General features: G+C 39.2%; 1 protein-coding gene across 8 annotated transcripts in view; it reads right to left on the bottom strand.

The window, feature by feature from the left end:
• Positions 1–16712: 16712 nt before the first annotated feature.
• Positions 16713–21845, bottom strand: part of RPS6KC1 (ribosomal protein S6 kinase C1) — a 221036-nt gene continuing 215903 nt past the window's right edge. For all 8 annotated transcript variants that reach the window (XM_004275247.3, XM_033438041.1, XM_033438040.2 and 5 more), the window contains one exon: positions 16713–17693. In XM_004275247.3, the coding sequence (XP_004275295.1) occupies positions 17583–17693 (111 nt within the window). In that variant the 3' untranslated portion in view covers positions 16713–17582. The remainder of the gene's footprint in view (positions 17694–21845) is intronic.

The following is a 21845-nucleotide window of genomic DNA, read 5'->3' as shown; positions in this document are numbered from 1 at the left end:
ATTTGGCACTTTTTCTTCAACCTTTGTATCTCTTTCTCTCTTAATTTTTTTATTTAAAAAAATTTTCTGACACTCAGTCTCCGGTTCCACATGCAAGGGGCTTAGAAGTCACCACTCTATCCTAACAACAAGTAAAATTCTGAACAGACTGAGAAAACAACAGCTCTTCTTGGATCTGTAAGAGATGGGCAAGGACACACGGCAAACTGTTGCTCCCAAGACTGGAGAGACAGACAAGTGAATACAGGGAGTCACGGCTTACCATAGCAGAAATTCACAAATGGAAGACTCACAGGTGGGAACCTAGGCTGTGGTAGGAAAACCTGAATTGTAATTGACAAAGTGATAGAGGCTCAATGTGGACAAGCTTGAGACTTAAAAACTCCAGGGGACTCAGTCACTGGGGTCCCCTACAATATCATGAGATTTACCTCCAGAAACTCAACCAATTTATCAGAGAAAAATCCCCTCATGCTTCCATGCTCCCAGCAAGGGAGAGGAAAAGGAACCATTTTGAAATATGCCAGGGCATTCTGTTCTTCTTAACAAGACCTTCTCTCAGGGGAAACTAGTTAACCATAGCCTAACCTGCTGGGATATTATCAGAGCCTAACTGAGCTGGGGAAGGAAAATACCCAACTCCAGTCTCCTCTAGCCTCCATGTGGGAGAATGGAAATATCTAACTTCAGTCCATTCTTGCCATCCTGTCCTACCTAAGGGGGTTGAAAAAAACTAAGAAACTTGTGAATTTCACAGTCCAGAGGCATAGTTTCACTAGAAGAGTGAGACCTAATCACAGGACTATAGAATGCTTCCCCTCTCCCCATACCTCACAATGATATTACTAAAGGCTTATTTACAGCAGGTCGTTTTACACAGTACATCATGTCTGGTTATCAAGAAAAAATTACAAAGCATACCAAAAGGCAAAAAACACCATCTGAAAACACAGAGCAAGCAACAGAACAGAGATGCTGGCATTACCACATTGCAAATTTAAAACAAGTATGATTAATATGATAAGGACTCTAATGGGCAAAGTAGACAACATGGAAGAACAGATGGGCAATGTAAGCAGATAAATGGAAATCCTAAGAAAGAACCAAAAAGAAATGCTAGAGATAAAAACAAAAACACTGTAACAGAAATGAAGAATATCTTTGATGGGCTTATTAGTAGACTGGACATAGCTGAGGAAGGAATATCTGAGCTAGAGGATATTTCAAGAGAATCCTTGAAAACAGAAAAGCAAAGAAAACAAAGATTGGAAAAAATACCAGAACTAAATATCCAAGGACTCTGGGGTAACTACAAAAGGTATAACATGTATGTAACAGTAATACCAGAAGGAGAAAAAAGAAACAGAAGAAATATTTGAAATAATAATAACAGAATGTCCCCCAAATTAATGTCAGACATCAAACCACAGATCCAGGAAGCTACACCTAGAGGAACAAAGATAGGACTCACATCTGACTTCTCCTTAGAAACCATGCAAGCAAGAAGAGAGTGGAGTGAAATATTTAAAGTGTTGAGAGAAAAAGAATGCCAACCTAGAATTTTGTATCCTGAGAACTTAACATTCAAAAGTGAAAGATAAAAAAAAGACCTCCTCGAACAAACAAAAATTGAGGGAATGGCTCAACATTCAAAAACTGATTAATGAATCCATCATAACAACAGGCTAAAAAAGAAAAATCACATGATCATATCAGTAGATACAGAAAAAGCATTTGACAAAATCTACCCCACATTCATAAAGACTCTCAGGAAAGTAGGAATACACCGGAGCTTCCTCAGCTTGATGAAGCACATTTACAAACAATCTATAGGGAGGGATAAATTAGGAGGTTGGGATTAACATATACACAATACTATATATAAACTAGATAGCCAACACAGACCTACTGTATAGCACAGGGAACTATACTCAATATTCTGTAATAACCTAACTGGGAAAAGAATTTGAAGAAGAATAGAAATATGTATATGTATAACTGAATCACTTTGCTGTACATCTGAAACTAACACAACATTGTAAATCAACTATACTCTAATATAAAATAAAAATTAGGGAATTCCCTGGCAGTCCAGTGGTTAGGACTCCATGCTTTCACTGCTGAGGGCCTGGGTTCGATCCCTGGTCAGGGAACTAAGATCCCACAAGCTGCATGACACAGCCCAAAAAATAAAAAAATTTAAAATTAAATTAAAATTTTAAAAAATCTACCCCACATTCATAAAGACTCTCAGTGAAGCAGGAATAGAGAGCAGCTTCTTCAGCTTGATAAAGCACATTTACAAAAAATCTATAGGGAGAGATAAATTAGGAGTTTGGGATTAACATATATACACTACTATATATAAAATAGATAACCAACATGGACCTACTGTATAGCACAGGGAACTATACTCAATATTTTTTAAAAATCAATAAGGGAAAAGAATCTGAAAAAGAATATATATATTTTTATATTTTATATATTAGATATATAATATATATAACTGAATCACTGTGCTGTATACCTGAAATTAACATGACACGTAAATCAAGTGTACTTCAATTTTTAAAAAGTACAAAAAACGAGATGAAAGTAAATAAAGTACTCCTTATTAAAAAAAATCTACATCTGACATCAGACTTAACAGTGAGAAACTCAAAGTTTCACACTAAGATCAGGTACAAGACAAGGATGTCCCCTCTCACTGTTCCTTTTCAACAGCATACTGGAAGTTCTAAGCTAATGCAATAATACAAGACAAGGAAACAATAGGTATGCAGATGGGAAAAGGAGAAATAAAACTGTATTTGTTCACAGATGACATGATTAGCTACGCAGAAAATTGGAAAGAACTGACAAAAAAACTCTTGGAACTAGTAAGCGATTATAGCGATGTTGCAGGATACAATTTCCTATATACCACCAATGAACAAGTGAAATTTTAAGTTAAAAAACACAATGCCATTATATTAGCACCCCCCCTCAAATGAGATACTTTAGTATAAGTTGAACAAAAAGAAAAAGACAAGATCTTCGTATGCAGAAAACTACAAAACTATGATGAACAAAGTCAAAGAACTAAATAAATGGAGAGGTATTTCATGTTCATAGATAAGAAGACTAAATATTGTCAAGATGTCAGTTCTTCCCACTTTGATCTATAGATTCAATGCAATACGAATCAGAATCTCAGCAAGTTATTTTGTGGATATCAACAAACTGATTCTAAAGTTTATATGGAAAGGCAAAAGACCCAAAATACCCAACACAATATTGAAAGACAAAGTTAGACAACTGACACTATCCGATTTAAAGATTTACTATAAAGCTACTGTAAATCAAGACAGTGTGGTATTGGTGAAAGAATGGACAAATAGATTGTTAAACAGAACAGAGACCCCAGAAGTATTAATAGAACCACATAAGTATGGTCAACTGATTTTTGACAAAGAAGCCAAGGCAATACAATGGAGTCTTTTCAACAAATGGTACTGAAAAAACTGAACATGCAAAAAAATGAATCCAGACACAGACCTTACACCCTAACAAAAATTAACTCAAAATGGATAACAGACCTAAAGATAAAAAAAAAAAAACTATAAAATTCCTAGAATAAAAACCTAGATGAATTTAGGTATGGCAGTGACTTTTTAGATACCAGACCAAAAGCACTTTCCATGATAGAAATAACTGATAAGCAGGACTTTGTTAAAATTTCAAATTTCTGCTCTGCAAAAGACAATGTCGAGAGAATGAGAAGACAAGCCACAGACTGGGAGAAAATGTTTGCAAAATACATATCTGATAAAGGACTGTTCTCCAAAATATACAAAGAACTCTTAAACTCAACAATAAGAAAATGAGCAACCCAATTTTTTTTTTCTTTTTTTGCTGTACATGGGCCTTTCACTGTTGTGGCCTTTCCCGTTGTGGAGCACAGGCTCTGGACGCACAGGCTCAGCAGCCATGGCTCATGGGCCCAGCCACTCCGCGGCATGTGGGATCTTCCCGGACCGGGGCACGAACCCGTGTCCCTTGCATCGGCAGGCGGACTCTCAACCACTGCACCACCAGGGAAGCCCGAGCAACCCAATTTTTAAAACGGGCCAAAACCTTAACAGGTGCTTCACTAAAGAAGATACACAGATGGCAAATAAGCATATGAAAAGATGCTCCACATCATACGTCATCAGAGAAATGCAAATTAAAACCACAATGAGATACCACCACACACCTATTAGAATGCCCCAAATCTGCAACACTGACAACACCAAATGCTGGAGAGGATGTACAGAAATAGAAACTCTCATTCATTGCCAGTAGCAATGCAAAATGGTACAGCCACTTTGGAAGACCATTGGACATTTTCTTACCAAACTAAACATACTTTTACCATACAATCCAGCAGTCAAGCTCCTTAGTGTTTATCCAAATGAGTTGAAAACTTATGTCCACACAAAAACCTACACATGGATATTTATAGCAGCTTTATTCATGATGGCCCAACCATCTTGGAAGTAACCAAGATGTCCTTCAGCAGATGAATGGATAAATAAACTGTGGTACATCCGAACAATGGAAACTTATTCAGCCTTAAAAAGAAATGAGCTGGGGACTTCCCTGGTGGTGCAGTGGTTAAGACGTCACCTGCCAATGCAGGGTACACGGCTTCGAGCCCTGGTGTGGGAAGATCCCACATGCCACGGAACAATTAAGTCCATGCGCCACTACTGAGCCTGCACGTTAGAGCCCACGAGCCACAACTACTGAGCCCGTGTGCCACAACTACTGAAGCCCGCGCACCTAGAGCCCGTGCTCTGCAACGGGAGAAGCCACCGCAATGAGAAGCCTGTGCACCACAACTAAGAGTAGCCCCTGCTCACCACAACTAGAGAAAGTCTGCATGCAGCAACGAAGACCCAATGCAGCTAAGAATTTAAAAAATAAACATAAGATAAAATTAAATTAAATTAAAATTTTTTAAATGAGCTGGGACTTCCCTGGTGGCGCAGTGGTTAAAAATCTGCCTGCCAATGCAGGGGATATGGATTCGAGCCCTGGTCCGGGAAGATCCCACATGCCATGGAGCAACTAAGCCTATGTGCCACAACTATTGAGCCTGCGCTCTAGAGCCCACAAGCCACAACTACTGAGCCCACGTGCTGCAAATACTGAAGCCCAAGCGCCTAGAGCCCATGCTCCGCAACAAGAGAAGCCACCGCAATGAGAAGCCCGTGCACCGCAAGGAAGAGTAGCCCCCGCTCGCCGCAACTACTGAAAGCCTGCATGCAGCAACGAAGACCCAACACAGCCAAAAATAAATAAATAAATTTACTAAAGAAAAAAAAGAGCTATCAAACCATGAAGACATGGAGGAGCCTTAAATGCATATTACTAAGTGAAATATGCCAATCTGAAAGGCTGCATCACATATGGATTCCATCTATGACATTCTAGGAAAAGCAATGGAGACAGTAAAATGTTCAGTGGTTTCCAGATGTCAGGGGTGGGAGGAGGTAGGGAGGGATATTTACAGGCAGTTGCAGAGTATTTTGAGGGCGGTGAAAATACTCTTTACACCATAATGATGGATACGTGTCATTATACATTTGTAATGAAAGTGTGACACCAAGAGTGTGACACCCAGAGTGAACCATGAACTTGGACTTTGGGTGGTAATGATGTGTCAATGTAGGCACATCAGTTGTAATGAACGTACCGCTCTGGTGGGGGATGTTGATAATGGGGGAGGTTACATATGTGTGGGGCAAAGGGCCTTTGGGAATTCTCTGTAACTTCCCCTCAATTTTGCTGTGAACCCGAAACTGCACTAAAAGTCTGAATTAAGAAAAATTTTTTTTAATTTTCATTTTATATTTCTCTTAAGGCATTATCTGTTGTGTTTATTCACTCTTTTGGTACTCCCAGTTTAATCTTCATTTCTGAAATAACTGTTTAAATTTTATCTCTAAGTCTTTCCTGAGATGTCACATCATTTCTGAGTTTTCTACTTATGATTTATGCTGTTCTTTCCTGTCTTGTATAATTTTCTTAATGTCTTGCAGTGCATTTTGAAATTGTAAACTAATTTTTATCTGTTTTGTGAGAACATCTTTCCAGAATGCTTTCATTATCTGTAAGGATATTATTCTACTCCTAATTCTCTTTCGTTTCTTACAATAACTTTGTATGGGACTTGATTCTTTTCTGTTGTGTATTTTTATGTGAAATTAGTTTTCCTAAACTATGAGAATGAAGGTTAAATTTTAAAAGGCTCCAACTTCACAGAGCTCCCTCTTCTGTTGTTTTTGTGAAGTGTTTAAAAAAAAAAAAAGAAGTATGACGTCTTGGTTTCTGAAATTTCCTGGCCGCCCTTCCCTTCCTTTGAACTGGACCTTTCTCTTGTCCCTACCCTGCTCCGTTCTGATTCCATTCCCAGCAATTTCTCCTCAGTGTAGGGCCCTGTACTAGAAAGCTGTTCTGGCAGGTCAATTTTGAGAGTTCAAGGAGCCCACCCCTTTATTCTCTTGTATTGCAAGCTCTTTGCACTTTACCAGGTGTTTGAGCAGGCAAAACGCCTTCACCTTCAGCTGCTGTCCTCAACTTGGCCCACTGCGTTTCCTAATGAGTACCAGTTGGCTAGCTAGGATTCTCCTGTTCTCCAGTCCAGTCAAAAGCTACACCGTGGGCTTCCCTGGTGGCGCAGTGGTTGAGAGTCCGCCTGCCAATGCAGGGGATGTGGGTTCGTGCCCTGGTCCGGGAAGATCCCACATGCCGTGGAGCGGCTGGGCCCGTGAGCCATGGCCACTGAGCCTGCGCAAACGGAGCCTGTGCTCCGCAATGGGAGAGGCCACAATAGTAAGAGGCCCACATACTGCAAAAAAAAAAAAAAAAAAGCTGCACTGTTTCTTCCTTTTGTTTCCCACACGGACGTGCTTATCATACGAGTCTTGTGGTTCTTTGTATTTTGTCCCCAGCTGCTCACATTCTGGGATTCCTGGTATCTTGTTACCTAGTTTTGTTGTAAATGTCCTCTATGAAAGTTGGACTTTGCTTATCTAATTGCTCTGTACATTCATACATGGGATTATGTGAGTAGTATGCTACTGCCATCATTACCACCAACTTCCCAGGATCATCACCATCTTTTAATTCAAGCTATTTTTTTGCTTTATCCTTCCTCTTGATTCCTTCCTTTAGCCTGTCACAGGAAGAACTTGGCCTCAGTTTGTAGAGTCCCAGTATTAGTGTGTGTGTGTGTGTGTGTGTGTGTGTGTGTGTGTGCACGCGCACACGCATGAGTGTGTTGAAGTGAGATGTACGGGGACAGGGTCATGAGTGAGTAGAGGTTGCTAATTGGGGGCAGATGTGCAAAATGTTAAAGACATAGTCCCTGCCCTTAGGCGTTTATAACCTAAGAATCCAACACATATCTGCTTAGTGAAGCAGAAGTACAGCTACCCAGTTTTCAATCACAGCTCTTACTAGCTTGCCATGCCAACTGGGGTAAGGCAACTTCTCGGGACTTTAGTTCCTCCCTTTGTAAAACACAGAGCATATCACTGCCCTGTCCTGGAAGCATATGTAATCTGGGCACCAGTGGCCTGCATCCTGGGTTGGGGGAGGGCAGCAACTCTGTGGTGTTCTTCATCTTTGTCTCTGCTCCTCAATGCCTCAATGTCAATGCTTGACACATTCTGAGTACTCAGTATTTGCACCTTGAAAAAAAGTACTAACAGCCCTATTATGTGATAATTAATTTAAAGAGCTCCTTGGCCACATCAATGATGACAAGAGTTAACCAACCCCTGTTTAGGGCTGGAGAGGCTAGCCTCAAAAAAGACCCTTCACATGGAAGAAATGGCCTTCACTCCAAAAGTCACCCGTCAGAAGACAGGGAAGAGCTGAGTTTTTAAAATGCATGTTTTATTATTCAGCCTTCAGCAGAAATGTCACCTTTCTAAAGCAAGCTGTTATCATGCGCTCACCGTGCCAAACAGGCGCCTCTGAGGAGCAGGATTTTATCTCAACATTTTTCGTGATTTGTGTTTCTCTTTCAAGGAGCTCCATGCCTTAAGGCACCTGAAACACTAACAGCACAAGAAGGTAAGGTTACAGGAGGAGCAGACTCCAACAACATGAAACAGGGATTTTTGCAAAACAGGTCCAGGATCAGCATCAAAGCTCTAGTCTGCAGTCACCCTGCCCAATAATTCATGTCCTCTCAGTGCAGTTCATTGTTTTCTGGTGGGCTCCTTGGTTGAAACCATATTCTCAAAGAAACTCCGTTTTGTGACAGGGCCCCCATTAGCGGGCTCAGCCACATGACAGGCCTAGAAGCAGCCAGCACAACTGCCGGCAACGCTTGCCAAGAAGCCAGATGCTGCCACACATTGGCATCTGGGTCCTGGAATCGCAACCATGCTCTCAGTCTGGCTAGGGATTCTGACCCCAGCTACGGAAGGAGACAAAGGAAGGGAAGAAAGAGACGGAGCAAGGGGAGGGAGGGCAGGCTGTGGAAGAGTCTCTTGGTAATTTCCCTACCATGGGTTTAGAGCTTCCACAACAAAAGACTCGTTGGAAAGCTGCTACCAACGCTGCCATGGGCGGGAGAGGTAGAGACGGGGAGCATTCTAAACCCAGCGAGCTATTTTGGCACCTGGGGAATGGGGGTGGCTGATTCTAAAGGAGACAGCTGCAGCGGGCAGCCACCGCTCTCCCCTCGGCTCCCTCACACCACGACAGCCCACAGAGGAAATAAGCTGCCGGACGGGGCTTCAATCTGCAGCAGAGGGATAGAGAGCGGCAACGTCAGGATGGCTGTCGCTTTCTGCTTCCTGAGTGCCAAGACTGATGAGCGTCACAAAGGCCAAAGAAATGGCCAGGGCGAGATCCAGATCGGCAATCTTCAGGGGATCCTTACAATCAAGAAATGTGTGATAGGTGGGGTGTTTTGACCACAGGAACAAGGTGCAGGCAAAAAGAAGCCCTTTGCCTTGAAGTGGCCTTTGATGCTAAGGTAATACGAGCCTGAGTGAACTTTCAGGTCCTGCTGGAGTCAGGTTAGGTGGAGGTATGACCCAGAGGGGTGAGTTGAATGAGGAAAGTTTAGGGTTTGAAGTGAGAGGTGAGAGAATAAAAAGCAGGCAGCAGTTCTTCTTTCTCAAACTACCAAATTCTATCCAGCACGCCCTTTACCCACATCACGCTTGTCGGGAGCTGCTCAGGGCCTTACACTTGAAACACAGGTTAGAGGAGCAAGCAAATGAGAGAGTGACGACACGGTGGGAAGAGTCCGGCCTCTGCGGCCAGAGGACTGGGGGAAACAGCCCCAGAGGACGCTTACCAGAAGGAGGGTCGCTTCTCTTAGGGGCACAGGGGCTTTTTTCTGTTCACCAGATACTGTATTCCCTAACCAGAATTGCGTGGTGCGCCTCTGCTCATAATCAGCGGGGACAAGCAGGTGTTGGGGGAACCTCTGTCTACCAGTAAAAAGAATTGTGCAAAGCATGTCCTATCAATGGCGGCTTAAGAAATAGTGTCATTTTGGGGGATAGAGAGGGTGGGAAGGAGACGCAAGAGGGAGGTGATATGGGGATGTATGTATATGTACAGCTGATTCACTTTGTTATACAGCAGAAACTAACACACCACTGTAAAGCAATTATACTCCAATAAAGATGATAAAATGAAATAAAATATATAACAACAAAAAAAGAGAAGGAAATAGTGTCATTTTTAAGGATAGCACATTACTATTGAGGCTGAGTCTAGGCACAGCAAGAACACAGAGACACGTGAAGCCAGTGGCAACACTGAAACCCCACCTACTGAAAACATGAAATTACCTAAACATCTTGCAGATGCTCATGAGAGGTTAATATATATTTGGTCAAAATAGACTTTATTAATCATCTAATCTAATAAACTTGGTACCTTATAAACAAAAGAGCCTTAATTTAAAGTGAAAAATAGGAAAATAGTGGGTCACCCACATTCCCCTCACCACCCCGCCCCCTCACACACACACACAAAGCCTTCAGAGAAAATTTCATACATTTTACTTTACTCCTGTGAAGCTTGGTGCCCATTTTCAACAGGCAAAACCAAGTCTACCGAGAAAGCATCCCAAGCTAAGTCCCTCAGTTCTAAAGAGAACACTGAGCTGCTCTGCTACCCTTCAGAATGAGATGAGAACATGCTGGCATCTTTCTCAAGCTTGGTTTAGATTCCTTACATTCAGATTTTGAACAACGCAGGGACTAAACACTAAATTTCCACTGTGGCTCTGCTTAAGAATGAGCAAACAACCCAGCAGTATACAACAAGTAACCAAAAGAATTATGATTATAATGCTTATCCTACTTCTAAATGGATGAGTCATTTGAATCTAGTAACTATGACGGAAGTGGCTGTGTCTCTTTGCGGGGACAGAATCACTCCCCACCATGTATGCCTCCTTTTGCCCCTTCCTCTGATGTTTTCTTTATCCAACTGGCTATTCCCCTTGCCTTTTCCCTTCCTCCTTATTGTCCTCATTATCTGTCTTCTCTGGTCATCTGTTCCCATTGAGGCAAAAACTGCTTGGGCCAGCCTTCTGGGAAATATGCTAAGTGTTGGGAAGTGTCTTCAAACTCAAAACACACACCACGGGGAAGGATGTTTATGTTCATACAAAGCAGAGGCAATAAACTGACGTTAAACTAAGGCAGTGGTTCTCAAACTTGATCATGCATCAGAATCAACTGGAAGGGCTTGCTAAATCAAACAGACTGCTGTGCCAGCCCCCAGAATTCTGATTCAGTAGATTTGGAACAGAGTTCAAGAATATGCTTTTCTAACAAGTTCCCAGGTGATGCTAATGCTGATGGTTTGGGAACCCCTTTTTTTTATTTCCCTAAAACTTTTTTGGGGGGGAGTAATTTCAAACTTAAAGCCACAAGAAAAGTGAAAATCGCTGTATTTCCTTGACCCAGATGGGAATTGTTTTTTTTGAGGACCACTAAGCTAAGCTAAAGGTAGGTCAGAGCGGACAGCAATCACCTGACAGGACACCATCTAAGAGCAAGAGCAGAACACCATCCAAATAGAAAGCAAGACCAACTATTTAAAAGGTGGGAAGAAGTATCACAAAATGATGAAAGAAGGTGAGATGGGACCCAGGGGTTTTAAGCTCAGAATAGTAAACACCATTATCAACCAATGCGGGAGAAGTGTAGAAGCTCTCCTGGTTTGTCTCTCTGGTGATTCCTTGGGGGTGATTTTACAAACAACAAATCGGTATCTCCTAGTATAAACTGGCTTCATAAAAAAAGGAAAGCAATTATTTGATAGGGAAACTCTACACCTGAGAGACATGGATGAGAGGACAGTCATGTACCCCTCTTTTGTATTCTATCTCCTGAACTTAGGACTTTATCTCTTGCCTGAATTTCTGCAGTGACTCCTAACTGATCTGTCTCTTATCACTTTCTCTCCAATATTATTCTCCATTCTAACCCTAAAGTTACCTTTTTAACAGCAGCCTGCAATAATGTCATCTCTCTAAAGTCCCCTGCAACTTAGAGAACGAAGTCCAAATGTCCACGCGGCATTTAATCTGGCCCCAACCCACCCTTCAAATTCATATGCCTACACACCAGCCCAAACACAACACGCACAGCTTTACGTTTTTCCAGCTCCATGCCTTTGTATACAACTATTTTTTGTTCCACTGGAAACTTTCCTTCTTCCCAAACAAAATCTGGAAAAAAGAAAAGTCCTTATGTTTAAAAATACCATTCAAAGGTCAAAGTTTTGTTCCAATACAGGAAGCCTTCCTGCAGTTCCTCGGATCTCTCCTCTGTATGCTCACCATACTCTATTTGTACCCTGTAACACAACATTCTGCCCTACTTATTATTTATGCTTTATTTCCCCTGAGTTTTATAAGATCCTTGAAGACAGCACCATGTCTTTTGTTCAGTGACCAGAGAAACCCATAGGAGGCAGGGTGGGTAGATGAAGAGGCGATGAAGAGAGGAAGATGGAGAAGAATGAAAAAAGAGTAGGAGAGCATAGGGAGGGGACGTGTTCAGTTTTATAGTTTTCTTAGGCATTTAGAATGTTTTTCCTGAAGACAGATCCTTCAAATATCTAACACATTTTCTTTCCAGAACAACCCAGACTGAATAGTTGTATAGATTTTTTGTTTTGCCAACACTACACCTCCTTTTCTTCTTATTTTCTATCTATGTCACAACTGAGTCAATTTCATGTCTGTCTCCCATATGGTAAGGGCAACATCACACTGCAGTCATTATTTGGGCACTGAAACAGACTCAGATCTCTTTACATTTGTCAAATCCCCTTTGACGTTTGCCTCTTTGGGTGGGGTTGGTCAAACTCCTGCCTTGTGGATTAGCTTTAGGAGGAATTTGATCAACATTCCCAGAAGAGTCACCTTTTTGATATGAAAATTTTTTGAGACTTACAAAAGCAGGATGCCAACATCTGTAAGTGTGACTAAAAGCTGGTTCATTTGCCATTCTTCCTTACCCCATTCAATAAGAGGTTTTCCTGCCCAAAGAAATGAAAGCAGCTCTTCGTAGACACTCACCAGCTGTCTTCTGCAAGAAAGCAGAGTTAGAACCAACTCTGGATAAGCATGTCACTTAATCCTTTCCAAAAAGTTAGTTCAGCACCTTTTTTCCTGGGATAGGAGGAACAATTTCAGTTTCTGCCTAACTCTTGCTGGGGGAAGAACAAAGAATAGCACTTTAAATCTAGCTCAAAAAAACACGCTCTCTATTGCTCCAGATACCTGGGCCAACATGCCTGACGAGTACCTTGCTTCACTTTCCTAGAGTAACACTCAAGTCACTTTCTCTCTTACACCTCCACACATTTTCTCTGCTGCTGTTTCTCCCTGAGATAGATCCCTGGATCAAGGGGAGAAGTCATGTGATAGGGACAAAAAATGCAACGCTATGCCATCTGACTACATATCACCACTATTGTAAATCTTCCTAAAAAAGGAAACTTGTTCTCCGGTTTCCTATTTACTGTCCTTGAGAGAATAAGTGATGCCAAGTCACAAAAACCTGTAGTACTTTGCTTCCCATTTCCCTACGGCTACTATGTTTACAACTTTACTTAGAAAGAGCTGAATTCACAGCTTTTGCCATTTAGTAACCCTTCAACATGAGGACTTAATATGAAATCCTTAAAATGAGCTGAGTAGACATCAAATACTCAAAAGTCCAAATTACCTAGACTGGTAGAGGTTAATGTTCTACATCAAATAGGAACAGAAAGTATCAATTTTGTACTCTGATTATGCCTGCCCAAGAATTGAGTCAAATAAACACATAAAATATGATAGATGAGGGCAATGGGGGTAGGAAAACCACCACGGTTGTTGAGAAAGGTCTAAGAAGTGAATAAATGTAGGTGTGTCCTACCCTCCTTTCACCTCTGTGTACTTCTATCTGGACTTTCAACTCTCCTTTTCCAGCGTAGAGCTGACTGAGAAATAGCCTTTTAATATTTCAATCTATTTTTAATTTTTATAGCCACATAACCACTAAGGGCTATGCTACTGAGTGGGTAAATGGCAGTAACCCAAGTATCTGGGATTACTAAAAAAAAATTATAAGAAAACAGTTAAGTATCAATTTAAGATTTTCATTAACCTTCTATTTTTACAATGTTGGTTTATCAAATTAGTTCACTCTGAAAAAGAGAAAGGCCGCCGTATACTTGGGAAGCTTAGAACTCAACTACCTTTTCATTCTATAGGTGAGGGAACAGGTCTAGAATATTGTTATTTGATTAAAGTTAAAAGAAAAGGCTAGTTAGTTACAGAGACAAAACCAGATACTACTCTAAGACTTTCTATTATATTCCACAATCCTCGAAGAAAGAACTTGAAATATGAGGCTTCATTCATTACCCAGAGCATTTAGAAATACCAAACGTTAAATCAACTACTCTAAGAAGAAAAATGATGCATCTTATGCCTTGGCCTTTGCTATAAAGTAATCCCTAAGTGAGTCCAATAAAGATGCTAGAAAGGGCCCCCTGAGAGGCAAAGAACCTTTCAGTGCTATAGTCAGATTTCTCTCTATCATAAATTATGAACAAGTGAATCCAACTAAGGCATACTATGTGTAGGGCCCTAACATAATGTTACTGGTCACAGCATGAATATTATTTATAGATTTTAAATTCTTCATTAAATGCACTATATAAAAGCCAAACTCAATCTTGGTTCACAGTGACTCTGAAATAGGATAGCGTAGGAAAAGCCTGAGGGTCAAAACACAACAGGAAATACAGCTGTTTAAAAAGGTTTAAAAGGCAGGTTTAAATATGTTAACAAGAGGTCAGTTATCACAACAAGTAAGTTGAAAAGATATACGTTCCAAAAAAGTATTAACTCATATCATAGTTAAAACAAACTGCTAGAATCACGGCATTCTTTTTTACTCTTAGGAAGCTTATCTTACCCTTCTGTGAAACGGAAATGGTAGATTTTCATGCCTTGTCTGAAGATAGGTGGCATTACACCAAGTTATTGGCAACCCACTGGTAAAGCTCTCCTATAAAGAACATAGTAACATAACAGTCAAGGACACCAGTACTTTCATATAAAAGTATAAAATCAAAAGAGAGCAAGGACTCAAACAGATGTTTGAACATCAGCGTTCTTAAGGACACTGTTTATGACAGCCAAAAGGTAGAAATGCCCAAATGTCCATTGACAGATGAATGGCTAAACAAAATGTGATATACACATACAATGGAATATTATTCAGCCTTAAAAAGGAATGAAATTCTGATATAGGCTACAGTATGGATGAACCTTGAAAACCTTATACCAAGTAAAATAAGCCAGACATAAAAGAACAGATATTATATGATTCCACTTCTGTGAGAGACCAAGAAGAGTCAAATTCATACAGAAAGTAGAAGAGCGGTTACTAGGGGCTGTGGGGAGGAAGAATGGGAAGTTATTGTTTAATGGGTAAAGAGTTTCAGTTTAGGATGATTAAAAAGTTCTGAAATGCATAGTGGTAATGGTTGGGAAAAAATGTGAATATACTTAATGCCACTGAATTGTATACTTAAAAGTGGTTAAAATGGTAAATTTTATGTTATGTAAATTTTACTACAATTAAAAAAAGTCAGATGAGAAAAAAATAAAAACAAGTGTAAAAAATCAAATGAGAAATACTAAGTGGTAAGTTCTTCTCTGATTTTGATATTTCTAATATACATCATCAAGTAAAAATAGACGAGGGGCTTCCCTGGTGGCGTAGTGGTTGAGAGTCCACCTGCCAATGCAGAAGACATGGGTTCGAGCCCTGGTCCAGGAAGATCCCACATGCCGTGGAGCAACTGGGCCCGTGCGCCACAACTACTGAGCCTGTGCTCTCAACTAGAGAAAGCCCACGTGCAGCAATGAAAACTGCCCAGTGCAGCCAAAAATTAATTAATTAATTGTAAAAAAGGAAAAGCTTTTTTTTTAAAAAAAAAAAAAGTAAAAACAGACTTGGGTCCATCACCCCAAAGCTATTTATCCTGTGTGTTTATTACTAATATAATTCATGTCTACCATGATTATGAATGATGTATTTACATTAAGCACAATTCCAAACACACACACAGAGAGAGAGAGAGAGAGAGAGAGAGAGAGAGAGAGAGAAACTGAAGCAGTGGAATTCTGTCAACACACTAACACAGCAACCATCTGTTAACACTGTCCTTTGAATCCAAGGGACCCAAATCATGTGGTAGGGCTGGGAGCTTCACCTTAGCTGTGAAGTCCTACTTTCATGTCATAGGGCAGTTCTGGAAGGAAGCTCTGTAATGGCCAGTTCTAACTACTTACAGATTTCCTACTAGTCCTACACAGGAAGTCATTCTTGTGTCTCACCTGCATGAGTTCCTGTTATGAGGCCAGGGGGCTGGTGAGTTGAAATCCAGTTCCAGGGAGTGATGTCATCTTGACTGAGCTATGATCCTGCTGACCTGCTCCCCATCCCAGTGTTGTTGCAGCACTTCAGCTGGGTTTCAGGTTATAAGGGGACCAAAAAGGAAAATGGGGGAGTAGGATAATAGAAAAAGCAAAAATGCTTGCACATTTCCTTTGTGTCACTAAAGCATTTTCTGCTTCCATTTAATTTGATGGGCAGACCTGGCCAATGGCAGCTGGAAGCTGTACAGATGCTCTTGGAGTAGGGATAGGCTCTCACACAGATCTCAAAAATACAAAGAATTAAAACATACAGAAAACTTTCATTATGTTGTGGTTCCTAACTTGAAAATGGTGACTTATTCTTTCTTCTTTGGATAAAATTTAAAGAACAGACATTAACTTAAAATTCTGTAAATTGTTGTAAACAATGCATGACTACAGGAGCTATCTTAGCGACAGAAGGAAATCGAATACAAATGTTTGGAGATGTATAAATACTCATGTTCTTTCTACACAACGTCAAGTAGATTTGGAGGTCAAATCTGGAAATCCTGTCAATACGTTATAAAATAGGATTGCCATTCAATCCCATTTAGAGGAGATCCTTTGGTTCTTAGGATACTAAGGCATAAAACTAAAATGAAGTCAAGCATAATAAGAAGCAGAAATTGTTAACATTCCAAAATGAAAGGAAGAGAGGCCTTTGGAAAAAAAGAAAAAAAACTTAAACAATTAAATGAAAGAGAGATTTAAATTTTTACTACGTTTATTTCACATGATTCTTTAGTTCTTATTAAGTTGATACAATTTGAGGAAATAAATACTCCCTTCCCTTTTTTGTTGCATATGTATTAATAGGGGAAGAACAGAACATGAGAGAATAGACAAAGGGTGCAGAAAGTGAAAAAATAAAGATGAAGAGAGAGAGAGCGAAAGAGAGAGTGTTCATATGAACCCTTCTGTTAGCAGTATCAACCAACAAAGTACACAGTTGACAACATGAAGTGTTTTCTTCTCACGTGGACTTCAGAAAGAATGACTATGGGACCATATTCGACATACATTAATTATATAGCATTGTGGTTCAGTTTTCCTATCAGACATGACGTGTATTTTCTTTTTTTCTCACTTTTTAAGCTCCACAGATGACATTATTCATGAAGCACTTTTAGTATATTATTCAGCAAATATTAATTTGATCATATTAAACCAATCCTGGTTAGCAGAAAGCACTGTCAGCTGCCATGTAAAGGTCCTCCTTTCAAGTAACACTTCATTCTACACTTGGAGCTTCATATCAGAGGAAGGTCTTGAAGGGCATTCCTCTTTTAGTTGGGTTTACAACTCACCTGCAACACTAAGTGCAGATAAAATAAAGATCACACCTCAGTTAAAGGTTTGTACATAACAGCCCCTTGCAAATGTAGCCAATATCTTGTCCAGACAGTAACTGTAAAGGAATTGTTCTCTCTCAGGCTTTTTCTTTCTCCATTTCCTCTAAAGATCTTCATCCCAATGCTTGGTGCCCCATAACTGAGTGTAAGGCAGAGCTACCTCTGTGCTGGAGACGCTTGTCATAGAGAAGATCAGAACGTGTGCAGAGAACCCTGCATTATGTTCATCTCATTAGTTCTGCCCAATCCACAGGGGTAAAAAATGGATGAGATTTGATATCTTCAACACCAGCAACTCCAGCACCAAGACGCTCCACAGGGTTGAACTGTAAGAGCTAAAAAAGAAGGATTTAGTGAATAGTGGGAATCCAACTAAAGAATCAAAGGAAAAGAAAAATATATGAAAGGAAAGAACTTCTAAATTCAACCCCAGTAACAAATGGACTTGACTGACAGCCAACTGGCTATATTTCCTTGAAAGGGAATTATGTCTATGATACCACTCTAGCTGTGTGGTGGTGGGGACTTTTCAACTGATTTGAAATATGACCTTGAGTAACTCACTTTGTTTCTCATCCTCATATAGTACAACAGGATAGTTACACCTATCAATTTCCTACTCCAAAAGTACAATTATGACATTAATTAGATATTGCACCAAATTCTGAGAGATCCAGTTACTCCTTTCATGATGAGAAAGTTTGGGAGGCGCAATAAGTCTTTCAACCTTTAGTGAATTATATATGCACCAGGTCTAAACTTTACCTAAGGTCTGAATAAGCCAATTCATATTCCAGAATTGCTTTCTTTGAAATAGCTGACTCACATGGGACAATTTGATACAATGAGTGAAATGTGTTTCTACATCTTCACTAATAGGAATCAGGTATAAAATAAGTTAATAAATGTTACACACAATAGGATTGTTAAGTGTGGGAAAATAAAAGTAGTCATATACAATTATAGAGGACCCTGGGCATACTGAAAGAATGTGTTAAGACATTCATGTATCCCCAAATTTTTGTTTTAACAGCTTTACTGAAGGATAATTTATATAGCATAAAATTTATCTGCTGTAAGTATACAACTTAATGATTCTTAGTAAATTTAAAGAGTTGTGCAACTTTCACCACAATCCAGTTTTAGAACATTTTGATCATCCTAAAAAGTTTCCTCATCCTGTTTGCAGTTAATCCACATTTCCATGTCCAGCCCTAGGCAACCACTGATTTGTTTTCTATCTCTATAAACTTGCCCTTTCTGAATAAATGAAATCATAAAAATATGTTGTCTTTTGCAGCTGCCTTCTTTCACTTAGCATAATGTTTTTGAGATTCATCCGTGTTGTAGCACGTATCAACAGTCTGTTCCTTTTTACTTCTGAACAGCATTCCACTATTTGGATATAACACATCTTGTTAATATATTCACCAGTTAATGGACATATGGACTTTCCAGGTTGCGGCTATAATTAATAGTATATATGACTTCCTGCAGACACATATTTTCATTTCTCTTAAGGACATTCCTAGGAGTGGGACTGGTGGGTCTTGTGTTAAGTATTTCTCTTAAGGACATTCCTAGGAATGGGACTGGTGGGTCTTGTGTTAAGTTTATGTTTAGCTTTTTAAGAAACTACCAAACTTTTCTAAAGTATCTGTACCATTTTACGTTCCTGCCAGCAACGTATGAGAATTCCAGTTTCTCTACACCCTCGTCGATAATTGATACTGTCTTTTTTATTACAGCCCTTCTAGTGGGTATTAGTGGTATCTTATTATGGTTTTAATTTATATTCCCTAATGACTAGTGATGGTGAGCATCTTTTCATGTACTTCTTAGCCATTTATAAAGCCTCCTTGGTGAACCTTTGCCCATTTTTATACTGAGCTGTTTGCTTACTGAGTTATAAGGTTCTTTACACATTCTGAAAACAAATCTTTTATCAGTTGCATGATGTGCATATATTTTGTCCCAGTCTGTGGCTTGTCTTTTCATTCTTTTACTGGTATCTTTTGAAGTGCAAAAGTTTTTAATTTTAATGAAGCCCACTTTATCATTTTTTTTCTTTTATGGATCATGTTTTGGTGTCATACCTAATAATTCTTTTCCTAACCCAAGGTCATGAAGATTTTCTCCAATATTTTTCCTATGATTTTACAGTTTTAGCTCCCACATATAGGTTTATGAGCTATTTTGAGTTAATTTTTGCATATGATATGAATTAAGGGTCTTAGTTTATTTTGGTTTTAGCATGTGAATATTTGATTTTCCCAGCACCATTTTTTTTTTAACATCCTTATTGGAGTAAAATTGCTTTACAATGGTGTGCTAGTTTCTCTTTTATAACAAAGTGAATCAGCCATACATACACATATGCTCCCATATCTCCTCCCTCCCCAGCACCATTTGTTGAAAAGATTATTTTTTCATCATCGAATTATCTTGGCACCTTTATGGAAAATCCATTGACCATAAATGTAGGAGTTTATTTCTGAACTCTCAATTCCATTCCATTGATCTATATTGCTTATCTTTGCTCTAATACCACAGTAATTAAGTAGTTACTGTAGCTTTATACTGACTGGAAATTGGGAGTGTAAGTACTCCTTCTTTGTTCTCTTTCAAAATTGTTTTGGATACTCTAGGTCCCTTGCCTTTTCATATTCTTTTTTTTTTTTTTTTTTTTGCGGTACACGAGCCTCACACTGTTGTGGCCTCTCCCATTGCAGAGCACAGGCTCTGGACGCACAGGCTCAGCGGCCATGGCTCACGGGCCCAGCCGCTCCGCGGCATGTGGAATCTTCCAGGACCGGGGCACGAACCCGTGTCCCCTGCATCGGCAGGCGGACTCTCAACCACTGCGCCACCAGGGAAGCCCTCATATTCATTTTGAAGTCACTAAAGTTTTCCCAATTTTGCTGATCTTTTCAAAGAACCAACTTGTGATTTAATTTTTCTCTTATTTTTCTCTTCTATCCAATGAAGATTTTCTCTTTCATTGATTTCTGCTTGCTTTCTTTCTTCTGCTTGCTTTGGATTTATTTTGCTTTTTACAGTTTCTTTTTCTAACTTCCTCAGTTACAAGGTGAGATTTTTATTTGAGACCATTCTTTTCCTATACAGATGTCTAAAGCCATAAATTTTCCCCAAGAACTGATGTAGCTGCATCCTATAAATTTTGATATATCATGTGTTTGTTTTCATTCCATTAAAAACAATTTCTGGTTTCTCTTGGCATTTCTTCTTTGACTCAGGTTATTTAGAAGTATGTTGTTTAATTTCCATATATCTGGTACGGATTCACCAGATCTCTTTCTGTTGATGATTTCTAATAAAAAGTTGTTATGGTCAGAGTATGCTGTATAATTCCAATCCTTTTAAATACTGAAAGTTGTTTTATGGCATAGCAAATGATCTATCATGGGGAATGTTCCATGTGCATGTGATAAGACTGTATTCTGCAATCATTTTTCTATATATGTCAGAGTTGTTTGATAATGTTGTTCAAGTCTTCTCTATATCCTTGCTGATTTTCTATTAATTATCAAGAATGGGGTATTGAAGCCTCCATTTATTATTATTGTATTATCTATTATTTCAATTCAATCAGACTTGCTTCATATGTTTTGAAGCTGTTATTAGAGCATATACATTTATAATTATTATATCTTTCTATGTATTGATCCTCTCATCATTATACAACATCTTAGTCCCTGGTAATTCTCTTGTCTCCACATCTATTTTGTCTGATATTTAATAAAACCACTTCACCTCTCTTATGGTCACTGTTTGCATGATTTATCTTTTCCCACCCTTTTTCTTTTAACCTATTTGTGTTTTTAATTTAAGTGTGTCTCTTGCACACAGATAGTTGGATCTCTTTCTTATCCAGTTAACAATCTTTGCCTTTTGTTTGGCATGTTTAGACATTCACACTGAATGTAATTATTGACACAGTAGGTTTACGTTTGCTAATTTGCTACTTGTTTTCTACCTCTACTGTCTTTTTTCATTCCCCTTTACTGCCTTCTTCTGTGTCAAATACTTCTTACTGTACTATTTCAGTTCCTCTATTAATTTTCCTTTACTATTTTTTTTTTAGTGGTTGCTGTCAAGATTATAATATGCTTCTTAATTTATCACAATCTACTTCAGATTAATTCCAGTGAAATGCAGAAATTTTGCTCCACTATAGTTCCATTCCTTCTGTCCTCCTTTGTCTTTTACTGTCATTAAATACTATATGTTACATCCATATAGGTTATAAACCTACCAGCACAGTGTTACAAGTATTGCTTCGTACAACCTTATGTCTTTTGAAAGAAGTTGAGCAGAGAAATGAGAAAAAACATATTTAGTCTTTTCTATTAACTCATATTTATCATTCCAGAACTTTTCATTTCCTCCTATGAATCTGAGTCACTATCTGGTAACTTGCAGCTGAAGGACTTCTTGTATTATTTCTTGTAAGACAACTCTGCTAA

This window comes from Orcinus orca, chromosome 1 (genome assembly GCF_937001465.1).
Source record: "Orcinus orca chromosome 1, mOrcOrc1.1, whole genome shotgun sequence".
Taxonomy (NCBI): domain Eukaryota; kingdom Metazoa; phylum Chordata; class Mammalia; order Artiodactyla; family Delphinidae; genus Orcinus; species Orcinus orca.
The sequence above is the reverse complement of the archived record's forward strand: the minus strand, read 5'-3'. Positions and strand labels throughout refer to the sequence as shown.